General features: G+C 30.2%; 2 protein-coding genes across 2 annotated transcripts in view; one reads left to right on the plus strand and one right to left on the minus strand.

Moving 5' to 3' along the window:
- The window catches only part of LOC106766527 (glycine-rich cell wall structural protein), a 1,368-nt gene extending 970 nt beyond the window's left edge, over positions 1–398 (minus strand). The window contains exon 1 of the mRNA XM_014651248.2: positions 5–398. Coding sequence (XP_014506734.1) covers positions 5–398 — 394 coding nt within the window. The remainder of the gene's footprint in view (positions 1–4) is intronic.
- Positions 399–8,246: 7,848 nt separating this feature from the next.
- Positions 8,247–10,230, plus strand: LOC106766932 (huntingtin-interacting protein K). Its single transcript, XM_014651722.2, has 4 exons — positions 8,247–8,469; positions 8,676–8,731; positions 8,821–8,887; positions 8,975–10,230. The coding sequence occupies exons 1-4, from the start codon at positions 8,341–8,343 to the stop codon at positions 9,053–9,055; spliced, it is 333 nt and encodes a 110-aa protein (XP_014507208.1). The 5' UTR covers positions 8,247–8,340; the 3' UTR covers positions 9,056–10,230.
- The last annotated feature ends 2,322 nt before the right edge of the window (positions 10,231–12,552 follow it).

Consider the following 12,552-nt stretch of genomic DNA (forward strand, 5'->3'; position numbering starts at 1 on the left):
CCACCTGCACCTCCTCCAATGCCTCCTCCTGCCCCTCCTCCACCACCAACTCCTCCTCCCACGCCACCACCTTTTCCACCTCCAAAACCACCACCGGCACCTCCACCTACACCTCCTCCAATGCCTCCTCCTGCACCTCCGCCAACACCGTGCCCACCTCCGAATCCTCCTCCTGCACCACCACCTTTTCCACCTCCAAAGCCGCCACCTGCTCCACCACCCCCACCACCAATTCCTGCCCCAAATCCACCACCGTGTCCACCTCCAATTCCTCCACCTAAGCCACTGCCAAAACCGTCAACTAACTCATTTTCTTTTATTTTTCTGCATTCTGCTGCTCCTATCACTAATACAAATGCCACAGCAAGTACTGCAACATAGCTTTGTAACTTTCCCATCCTTACACAAATAGAGAAAATAGGACAGAAAATGCTTGCTGTAGAGAAAGCTTGGGCAGAAAGGAGTTATTTATAGTGTGAACAAGCGCGCACACACCATTAATACACGTAGACTTATGGAGATCTCAACTATCCAACACCGTCAAAAGTTCAAACTTTGTTTCTAAAGACAAATCCAGGGGCCGTTGAAACCTTAATTGTCATGTCCCAACTATCAACTACTTTATTTAAGTACAATGGACTGCGATTAATAACTATTAACAAAATTGTTAATATCTCGATTAGAAAAAACACTAGTGAAAGCAACTAGCTTGCTCCAGTCACTGTATTTGGGGTTTCTGCTGTGAATTATCTTAGTGCTAAATGGGACATTTTCGTTTATCAGGAAAATGGTCCTTCACAATACTCCCTATTTGTATTGTCAAGAATCACTATCCAAAAAAATGAAGTTTGCACATGTACAAATTCTTATTTTGAAGTAAATTATTAGAATCTTGATAAAGAACTCAGAACTAATTTCTGAAATTGTTCAAATTTATTTCTAGGACTAATATCTCGAAACTGATGGAAATTGGTGTTATTTGATAGAATTAACAACTTTTTTTTAATAACTTTTTCACAATAAATCCTTACATCATTATTTTATTTTATTAGATCGTTTAAATTTATTTTTAAACAAATACTTGAAACAAATAATCATAAACTAAGAGATGTAAAAATAATGGTAAAAATAAATTGTTTTAAAAACATTTTCCTATTATCCAACAGAACGACGTTGGTTGGTAAATATATTTAAGACTGGACGTAACGGGTCGAGGTGAAGGATAGAGAGTGATTAATTTTCTTCCATTTTGAGTGAGTAAAAAGTGAAGTTAGAAAAATTTTCTGTAAGTGACTGCGATTGGCAGATGGCAATTATGAAATGTTGAAGACCCTTACGTCTTTATACTGTTTTTCTCATTTATAGCTTCAAAACTTGCCCTACAGCTATGTGTATTATCTGTCGGTTCAATGTCACATATACATGGGATTGGCATGTGATGTGAGAAACATTTTCAGCCATCTCACTGAAATCAAATTAAAAAAACTTCACATGTTAATGTTTAGTCCAGTTTAAGAAATATATAGCATTTCTGGACGATTGGCCACCCCACCACATGTACAGCTTGCTTCATCAATACAAACTGATCATGACAGTCTCATATTATTTCATAATACTTTAATATTAAAATGTACTTTTAGTTAAAGAATGCTTGTTAAAAATAAAGTACCAGCATTTTCAATGGCTTTTAGGTTTGAATGTGCTTCCGTCATTGTCTTTGAGTAAATAGTATAATCATCGAAAATTCTTGTAATAAGAAAATAAAAGAGTATGATTATCTAATCAGTGTATGTAACTAATCATTTTGTATTACATGAATACTTTTCATCGTTTCTTTAGTAACTGATTTTGTGTGAATTTTAACGCTTTCTAAATCAGTTATATTATTATAAGGTTAAATGTGTTTTCTGCTGGTTCTAATCTTTATATTAAATAATTTGTCTGTTTGGTTCTATTATAAATTTACATAACAATGATAATGGTTCTCGTTTACTTGTTAAATTTTTTTTGTCTGTAATGTATATGACACAACTTTTTTAAGTATTTTAATTTAAAGAAAAAATATATACTTTGTTTCTATAGAATTGGTGAAAGGTCTCTTTCTTTGTTCTGCACTCAAGTTCTGCACTCAAGTATGTTTCATAAGAAAATTACTATTTTATTAAGACAGATAAAGTTAAAAAAATTTGGTAAAAGGGACTAAAACCAGAGTTTTCTAAAGTTAAAGGACTAAATTGTACCTTAGTTTGAAAATGGACTAAAATCAAAATCACCCCCAAAGTATAGAGACTAAAAACATATTTAACCCATTATATATTTATAAGATTCCTAAAAATCAAAGTTTTTTATTAACCATTAATGCATGTAATTAAAACAATATATTTATAAAGCTTAAAGTAATCTAATCCATTAATATGTCTGTTAACTGATTACGACCATATATTTCATATAGTACACACTTTAATACATATAAATTTTTTACATCAATGAATGTAAAAAGTATTTCACAGAATCATTACTTTTTGAAGAATGGATAAAGTGTGAGAGAGTTCTCTCTGTCTCAGGCATATCCTCCATTCTTGGCCTCTTCTATTCCTTAGAATGCATTTTGTTTGTTCTTCCTTTCATGTGAATTTTGCGGGGACTTAAATAGGTGGTGGATTGAGAGAAGGTATATATATTTGTATTTTGTAGCAATTTCTTCATAAGGTTAACTTATTATTAGGTAAGTTTCCCCTTTAATTTCTTCTATTTTTTAGATGCAATGGAGCTACTGAAAGGGAAATGATTTCAGAGATATTAAGGTTGATTTTTTTTTATCAGAAAAAATAATATATAAGAGGTATTAAGGTTGATGATTTATTTTTTATTAATTATAGGATGAATGTGTTGATGGTAGGAAATAGCGTTGCCACCCATGACATTGTTGGCAAAAGATATAAGTTGAGTGCAGTTTTATTTTTTGTTTTTAATTTTAATAAAAAATTTAGATAAATTTTAAAAATATTTGTTTTTTTTTAAACGTCAGAGTTGAAGTGGTCAAATTAATATTATTAATCTATAACAACTTTGGTGTTTTTAAAGAAAGTAACCGAACAAATTAGTAGGAGTAAAGTAACCTAAAGTCATAATTGATTTCTAGTATATTAGTTTCTATAAAAATAATACAAAGTTTAATTAAATAAAACAAAATAATAATAGAAAATAAATATAACACTATTACAACAGGATTATATCCATTCATGAAGAAATGATGTGATAAATTATGCAGTGGCAGTGTCATAAATACTGAAAACTATATATTATATAACCGATGTAATATTTTTTACAAATAATAAAGAAGTGTGATGTTAATGGTACGTAAATATAAAAAATTATTGCTAAAGTAAAATTATTGGCAAGTTATCAATGACAAAAAGTTTGTTAGTAAATAACTCAATAATAAATTTTACGGGCAAAAAAATTGTAATTAGTTACAACAAAAAATCCTTCAATTGATTATCCAAATTCATTAGTAATTATTCACATGTAAAAATGTAATTATTTATCGATAAATATGTATTGTTCATTAAATTTATAAATAAATATCACGATTTGGTCTTCTTTTATTCTTTTTCTTCTGAGTTTTCTACCATCTATTTTATTGTCATTTATTGTCGATGTTGTTGTTGTTATTGTGTTCATCACCTTTGACTCCTTCTCTTTTACTCTTTTGTCACTATTGTTATCGTTGTCGTTGTCGTTTGTCCCTACCACCTCCTACTCTTTTTCATTTCCTCTCTTTCTTTCTTCTCATTGTTTTTCTCTTCTTCTACTCATCTATTTCCATTTAATTTAAAAGATATATTTAATTAGTTATGAAAATATTTAAACATATTTTATCAATTGTTGGGTTTTAAAAAATATAATTATTAACGAATTTATTAACGAATTTTAAACAGTTCAATTATCAGTAATCTTAATAATGAACTTTTAAAAAATTATTAACAATTTCTTTTATAAAAAAAAAAATCATTTCTGATTATATAAAATAGTTAAAGTTAAAGCAAAAATTTTGACATTCATTTTATCGACGAAAATATCTATTAAAAATTAAAATGATGTATTATTAACAAATTTTATCTATATATCCATTACCAACAAATATTATTGAGACATTTTATTAACAAATCCATTATCAACTAAAATATCTGTTAAAATTTTACATAAATAATAGGTTTAATAGATTTGTTGGTCTCTATTTATAAAGATTTTCATCAATTAGGTCCCTCTATTTTTAAGTAGCTCTATTTAATCCCTGTTTATGAAAAATTAAAACAATAAAGTCTGTGTCGTTAAGTTCTCTGAATGGCGTCAAAAATATTGCTTGAGATAGACTTAAATGATTTTTTAATTTGAAAAAGTTTATAAAAGTTACTGCCACATCACCACCACTCTGACACATCATCATCACCATCTCCAGACAAACCCTAATTTCTCTCCAAGAACCCTGGCTGCCGCATCATCCAACATCGTCACCGTTATCCTCGCTGGCAGCCGTCCTCTCCAACGCATCATCAAAGCCCAAGCCACCGTCGTAGAACCACCATCTCACACCTTCATCTTCTCCAACAAAACCACCAAAGCGTCGCCACATCACTCCACCACCACGATCCAAAATCACGCAAGCTTCGAGCCTTACTCATGTAGACCATGATCGCGCAACCACCCTCGTCGCTAACAGCGTCACCAACCTCCATTCGTCTCGCGCAACAAGCGTCGCGTCTCTCATGTAAGGGTATGGGTCCTTCGTGAAGCCCAGCAGCAGCACCGTAAAAAAAGAGCTTGAGGAGTGTGGAGTGGAGTGTGGGGAGCTCGTTAGGGTTTGGAGGATAACGATTCGTTTTGACGTAGAAGGGTGGAGGAGGAGGGACCTTATGGTGCTATGTCGGAAAAGAGATGCGATAGTGCTGACCGTTTTGGTGGAGAAGGTGGAGGTGCCTCCTAATTTTCAAATTTTCATAAGCATTTTTTTTCTCTTTTATTAGGATAGTTTTTTTGGCACAAAATATTAAGTCCACCTGTTAACATTTATTAACATCGGAATATGCCACGTCCCATTAAAATGCCATTTCGTCAAGCCACCACGCAAAAGTTTCAACGCTGTCTATGGAATTTAACAGTAAGGACTTTAATAATTCAATTTTTCATAAATAAGAATGTCTTCAAAATATGAAGACCTAATTGACGACAATCTACATAAATAGAAACTTTTGAATCTATTAAACCTAAATAATTTCCATCAATAATTTATTTTATGAAAATTTTCTCGTCAAAAAATGTTAGTTTACCAACAAATATTCTTTTGTCAATGAAACTCTATCAACAATATTATATTTTCTTCTAGCGTCATTTACATATTTATTATGAAATGAATTTGGACATCCCACTCGAAAATTCGAATCAATAAAACGAATCTTTCAAGGGTCCTATATAATAATATTGTTTATACAGTATGATAAGCATTTATTCTCGTAATAACATCTAGATTCACGTCTACCTCGCCATTATTTGTGCATTTTAACTTAATCAAATTTTGATAAACAACTTCACTCTGGAGAAAAAAAGAAAAAAAAAAAGGCTACAGTCCATGCAACCAAGTTGAGAATGCAGGGTTCCACCGCCAACACTTGCAAGCAAACAACATCCTTGTCATATCAGTAAATAATTACTTTGATTTTCAACAACAAAGAAAAAATGAACTAACTACTTAATTAATTCGAATAGCTGGACCGCAGCATCATGTGATTCATCAACGACCACATTCTTGGAATATCCCATTCCTTAATTGAACTACCCAAGCTAGCTGTTCACCATTTCAGAAGCACTGCATACCATTATTACCTTTCTTTTCCACCACACACATGGTAAAACCTATAACACGGTCTATGCTTCTGTCTGTTTTTACCCAAATCACATTCAAAAATCATAATTAAAACACACTAATCTTACTTTTAAATTCCTTAATCAATACTCTAAATAATATACTTATTTTTAGCATTGTGAATTTACACACCTAAGTCGACCAAAAAGGATGTGTCTGCACACAAACATCTAAACTGGGCATAGAAGCAGCGAAATCAGAAAACAGAAGCAAAGAAAGAAAATAAATAAGGTGAAAATTTTCAACTGCAGTTTGAATATGAACAATCTAGCAGCTCAAAATAATTTTGTAATTTTAAATGATTACAACAACCGGTATGAGTGAAATTGAAATGAAACCCTTAAGCGTAATATTAGGTTCAAAGTCTTGCATGTTTAAAATTATAGCTAAAAAATATTTCATCCGAAATTAACAGTTAATAAATCAAAGAGATATTTCATGCATTAAGTTCATCACATGCAAGAACTATTTAACTGTATTAATTATATGCATCATGTTCCTAAATTATTTAATTATTTGAGAATTATTTTTTGGTATACACCGTTGATAATGTTAACAAAACCATTATATTTCATACTATGCTTAAATACTAATATTATTTTTGTTGAATTTATTCAATTTAGTTTTAATTTTATTCTAATTTTAACCGGTTTTATTCAATTTAATTATTTTTAATTAATGCTGTTTAAACAAATATTTTTAGATTTTTTTCTTTCTGTTTTTATCACAATAATAAATACAGTTATTTCTTTTAATATTATAACGTGTTAAATTTAATTTTAATTTTTAATCAACACTTTAATTGATTTTTAACTTTTTAAAATTTTAAACCAATTGTCTTGATCATATTTCTTAAATTTTCATTCTAATTATAAACTAACTATACTAAATTGAAAGTATTAAATAAAAATCTGAATTTTAATAAAATTACTATTTTTATAAAAAATAAATTTGGTTTTATTTGAAGAAAAATAAATTGATCATTTTAAAAAATAATATTAAATTAAAAGAAAATAATAAATATTGAAATTAAATTGAATATAAGACAAACATGTAACTCATAGTACTTTTACAATCACACTACATTTGTTGGATTGACAAATAAATATCTTTTTAAAATAAAAAGTAAAGAAAATTTAAAAAAAAAAAATCACAAAGACATGTGACATACGTGTTCATTAATTATTTAAATCAGTATTAAAAAAATTATATTAAAAAACGATGAAAATTAAAACTAAATTGAAAAGAAAAAATATTTTGACTAAATTAAACAAACTCAACCAAAATAAAACTTAAATTAATATTTAAGTCTTTATGTTATGTGATGTCTATTATCTCGTATCAATATATCTATACCCACATTCTTAATAATTTAAAATGAAAAATACATTAATTAGAATAATTTCACACGTTAATATATAAATAAGAAAATTGCTTTCACTTAAGATTAATCTTAATCATTTTTATATTATTAAAAGAAATTAAATATATGGACATTATTATAAAATATGGAATAACTTTGTATGATAAGATTATATTTTTTTGTTTTTGTGATAATTTCCTTAAAAGTTTTATTTAAGACTATTTTTAGTTAGTTGTCTGTTTCTATATTATAAATTAAGATGTATCGGAGAACGAGACTCACTCCTCATGTTCTACCACCTACTCAGATCAATATTTGTTGTTATATTTTCTTATTTTGTGTACATTTTTAAATTGCACCTACAAAATTTTCCTTTCAGAAATATTTAATCCCATTTTTATTTTTAAATAATTTTTAATTTCTATTTTTAGAATTATCAATAACTAAACATTATTTATTTTGATTGCAATATAGTTTGTATTTTTTATTGGCACTGAAAAAATCATCTTTCTTATGTGAAAAAGTAGTTGGGCCTAGCTTATTGGGCTGGTAGTTTGAGAGTGTTTAAGAGAGGTTATTGTTTCCTGCACCCGTACAATTATTAACATACACCGCCGTTGTCTCTACCGCCACCACTGCTGCTGTGCTGCCGCTTCTATCATTACCTCTGTTATTGAAGATTTTTAGATGGAGAACAATTTTTCTAGAATGAATTTCACTATGTTTCAGAAAATTCCTTCCAGAAAAAAATTGTATTGGTGAAATTTTATTCCAGAAAATCTAAAAAAATTATTTTAATTTTTTTTAAACAAGAAGTCACTAAGTTTGGGTGCGTGAAGAAATTGTGAGGTGCAGGAGGTAAATCCTTTAGAGAAATGGATCCCACGTTGAGCCCAATAAGGCCCAAAAAATGTTTCAGAAAGCACAAAGTAACAGTATGAGATGAAGCTCTTTCAGCTTGCGCGTGGGTTGTGTTAGTTTTGTTGTCGTGTTTGATTTTGCAGCAGAAAGAGTGAAATTGGAGAGAGAGAGAGAGAGAGGGAGAGAGAGAGAAATGGAAGGTGCAGAGGAAGGGATAGAGAGGGTAGTAGACTCGAAGGACATGCAGCAGCAGACCAAAGCTTTCGACAAGCTCACTGACCGCGTCGAGGATCGCCAACTCGATTCCTCTCGCGTTCAAGAGGTTATCTTCTCTCTTCTCTCTCTCATATTTTCTTGTAATCGCATTCGAAATTCAAAACTCGTTCAGAAGCGCTTTTATCAGCTTCTCAAAATCGCGTCCTAAAGTGAAATCAAACGCGCTGTTACCAAACGTTGCTACAAAATTCCACACAAGCGATTCGATTCTTGTTAAACTGAATTTTGCGCTATTTTCTAACGATCTTGCAGGCCATGGCATCAATTGCTGCATCGGCGGAAGCTGATTGGCAAGCCATGCGTTTGAGGTAAAATCATTCTTAATTCTTTTTTCTGTCTTCTAAATTTGATTGGTGATTAACTAACTATTAATCTATATTTTCCCCCCTGATTTTAGGGAGAAAGAATTAGCTGCTGTTAAGATAAATGCCGCCGATGTTGATATTATCGCTAATGAATTAGAGGTAACCTTTTCCGTACGTCGCTTTTTTAAAATTTCCCAGTTTTTTTTCAATCAATTGATATTTTTATGTGTAATTTGTTTTCAAAAGCTGGATAAAAAGGTTGCTGAAAGGACCTTACGCGAGCATAAAGGTGATGCTGTTGCTGCAATCCGGCACTTGCTTCGCTAGAGTTGTGGGAATGGAAGTGCCATAGTTAGCAAAATCATACTTACCTGAATGCAACGACCTAATTTATTCAGAAATCATACGATCCACGTACCGAAACATTTGCTTAGATGTTCACAAAATTTCTATATTCATAATCAAGTCCTGTCAGCTCTTGAAAAAGCATAGTAACTGACATAAGGGAACTAACAATAGATAGCTTAGTTGTCTTGCATTGTTCTGCTCTTATGTTTGGTGCTGATATTAGACGAGACTTTGAGCAAATATTCTAAGCCAATAGAACCAATCAATTAATGTTTCATGAAGGCTAGGGAACCTAGTGGCAGGGGTGGTATTTTGTTCTGGCGTAGATTGTTTCAATTTAGAATTTCTAGCCTGAATTGGGGAAGTGGGGAGTGAGATTTGAACACGGGGTATCACCAGAGGTAGCACCCTTTGGATCATGGAAATGCATCCCCTACAGTTTAAAGAACAAATCTCACCATTCAAACAATGTTTTCTTGAGAAATTTTGTGGTACCCAAGGAAATTTAAGGGTTTGGGTACTGTTATTTTTTAAAACTTTTAGTTAAATGAGTTGTTATCTATTGAAGTTTTATCCCTCCTTCCCTCTCTTTCTTCATGTGTTTAAACTCACTGTACTACTGACTCAAACAATAAATGTATCAGAATTCTTAGATTTCTCCGGGTACCATAACAGTTCTGTTTTTTCTCTTTCATGCATCAAATTGACCAATTGGAACTAAACGAATGGCTAAGATGGCATACGATAGGATCTTGAGTTCTTGATCCTTGGATCATCTATGCATAGAGTTATATTGGAGCGTGAGATAATTGGAGTCATGTATCTCCGTCTTTGTCACTAATATAAGCTCATTTGCATGTTCCACGTGAAGCTCCTGCATCTTCAAGTTCAGTGCTTAATGCTTTGTCAACTACTGTGGTCAAATAGAAAACCTTGTACTTAGCCCTGTATCTCCATGCTTAATGCTCTTGTAAGGTATTGCTCGCAACAGTTTGTGCAAGTTGTTATGACATTTGCACTATTTTTACCACTTCCAAGTTGATAGAAGCTAGATTCTTGATGTAACTTGAAGTTGACATCCACTATGTTTTCACCTACTTTTTTCCGTATTAAAGAAAGATTCTCATAAAACATATAGCTGCTACAGTTCTTCATGTTGTGGTGTCTTTTCTTTTTTCTTATTTCTAAGATGTCTTTAGAGCCATTAGTTTGTCATCTCGTCTTTTTTTTTCTTGCTTGTTTGTCGGGGAATCCACTACTTTATTTATCTGAAAATATAATCCCACTTCCTAAGTGATAAAAGCAAACCTTAGTCACGAAATAGTCTTTATAATTCCCCACCATGAAGTTGTTTCAGATTTCTACAAGTTGCATGAGATGTTTCCCCCTTTCTTGTCTCATAACTTACGTCACATTTTCACTAGTAAACAGGGAATTGTTTGGAAGGAAGAAAAGGGCTATGGCTGACCCAACTTTCTTTCTGATTGTTTAAAAGCTATCTTAAAGTTAAAGTTTTGAATGACTGTTGTCTAGGAGTTTTATCTGAAAAACTATTTGAAAGCTAACTTTATTTAGTCACATAAATTAGTTCAAAATGAAAGATAGCGTGTAATTTAATCTTGGAAGTTATTCTAATTAGTTTTCCTTAAAATAAACTTTCTATCAATTTTAAAGCCAAGGTCCTCGTTTTTTTTTCAGGATTATTTCTTTAGATGTATTCGGCGCAACTTTTATAAAGAATGAAAACATATAGCTAGGCCCAAAACTACCTAAATATAAATTATCAAATCAATATTCTCTTGAAAAACTCATAAGATATCATGTAATTTTTTTTATTATTATTTTCATTTTGTTTAGTTTCCAAACCTGTGGATAAGAAATATTACAACAGCAAATTTTAACTAGGCGAGATTATTTATAATGAGAAACCCTTCTAAGTTAATTAGTTTTTATAAAGAATTTGGAATATTTTTTGACAAAATATATTGTTTTGGACAGAGAATGTATTTTTTTTTAATTTATGAAAATAATATGATTATTTAAAATTGTAAAATAAAATTATCTTTTTTTTCGTCTATTTTTTAATGGATTTGTTTCATATTTTTTTTTTCATAACTGTAGGAGTTATTTTTTTCAATCAATGTTTGTAGAGTTATTTTTGGTAAAAGTTTGTCATGTTTTTTTTTTTCTCATGTCAAATGAAAACTTTAAATCTAACGTGATTAGATTGTTTTGACCAATCTCAATTTAGACATGCTATATATATATATATATATATATATATATATATATATATATATATATATATATATTAAAAAAAAACACAAAAACTTATCACCAATAACTTAAAAAAAAATCCTGGTTAATATTAATACAAATAATTGTGGTTTATATCAATTCAAAATAACTTCCATTGATTTTAATTAAAAAAAAACATGGTGTCATGGAAAAAGAACTTAAATGACTCCATCAAAGTTTAACTTTTGAGCTTGTTAGGAAACTACATAAAAAAAAAAAAAACTCTGCTCAAGTCTCATGTCTATGTGAATTGAGTATGATAATTGTATTAATTGATAAAATTATTTTATGACTCTTAAAATTACTTTTTGAATTGATGATATGCTAACTTCGTATAAACATCCAATTGAAATCAACATAAATAATCTAACATGTCATAACTCAAGTTACTAATGGAATCCAAACATTGTTTGAGTTTTGCCACATTGGAATTACTTATTGAAATTAAAGAAAGTGGAACAACACAAAAAAAAAATGCTATAGTATAACTTTTAATGTAAAAACTAACATACTTACCATGCATGTTTGTTTTTAAATATTTATTTTATATTATCAGTATATAATATATTTTCTCTATATTACTGTAAACAGTTAAGCATCAATAACTTAATTCAAACTCCTCCGTTATCTATAATCATTTTGTTTGATTTCTGATACAAATATTTGTAAATAAATTATAGGATTCAAATTATAAAAAAAAAAATAAAGAATTCGATCCTTTAAAGTCAGAGTAGCGAAATGAGAAATGTTAGAATGTTTTTGTTTGTAATTTCATGTTTTTTCTCAAAACAAATTTCATTCTTGTGTCATTTATTAAGGTGAAAAAAAAAACATTACCATCGCCAAGGATGCAGAGTCGTAAGAAATTCAAATCGTAATAGCAATCTAATCATACCTCCATCTACCATTACATCTAATCTTGAGAAAAATAAATATTTTGATCGTTATATCCCTTAGGAAATCAGCATTTTACAATTCGGTTAATATTCACAAAAAGGGACGGCGAATAGAAGCAGAAGCAATTGAAAATTAGTGTCTAATATAGGAATTATTGCCTATACTCATTCGATGAGTTGAATTGATGACAGCCAATCAAATTTTAAATGATTCCTTAAAAGGCTGTCTGATGTGCTAAACTGCACTTTTTGGTTGGAGTGGATAATGATAGAGATCCAACA

Source organism: Vigna radiata, chromosome 7, assembly GCF_000741045.1.
Source record: "Vigna radiata var. radiata cultivar VC1973A chromosome 7, Vradiata_ver6, whole genome shotgun sequence".
Lineage (NCBI taxonomy): Eukaryota > Viridiplantae > Streptophyta > Magnoliopsida > Fabales > Fabaceae > Vigna > Vigna radiata.

Bases quoted from the DNA above. Each gene is read 5' to 3' on its own strand.
- LOC106766932 (XM_014651722.2), top strand. From the start codon at position 8,341: ATGGAAGGTGCAGAGGAAGGGATAGAGAGGGTAGTAGACTCGAAGGAC. The intron at 8,470-8,675 runs GTTATCTTCTCT...ACGATCTTGCAG, and splicing joins ATTCCTCTCGCGTTCAAGAG to GCCATGGCATCAATTGCTGC. The intron at 8,732-8,820 runs GTAAAATCATTC...CCCTGATTTTAG, and splicing joins TGGCAAGCCATGCGTTTGAG to GGAGAAAGAATTAGCTGCTG.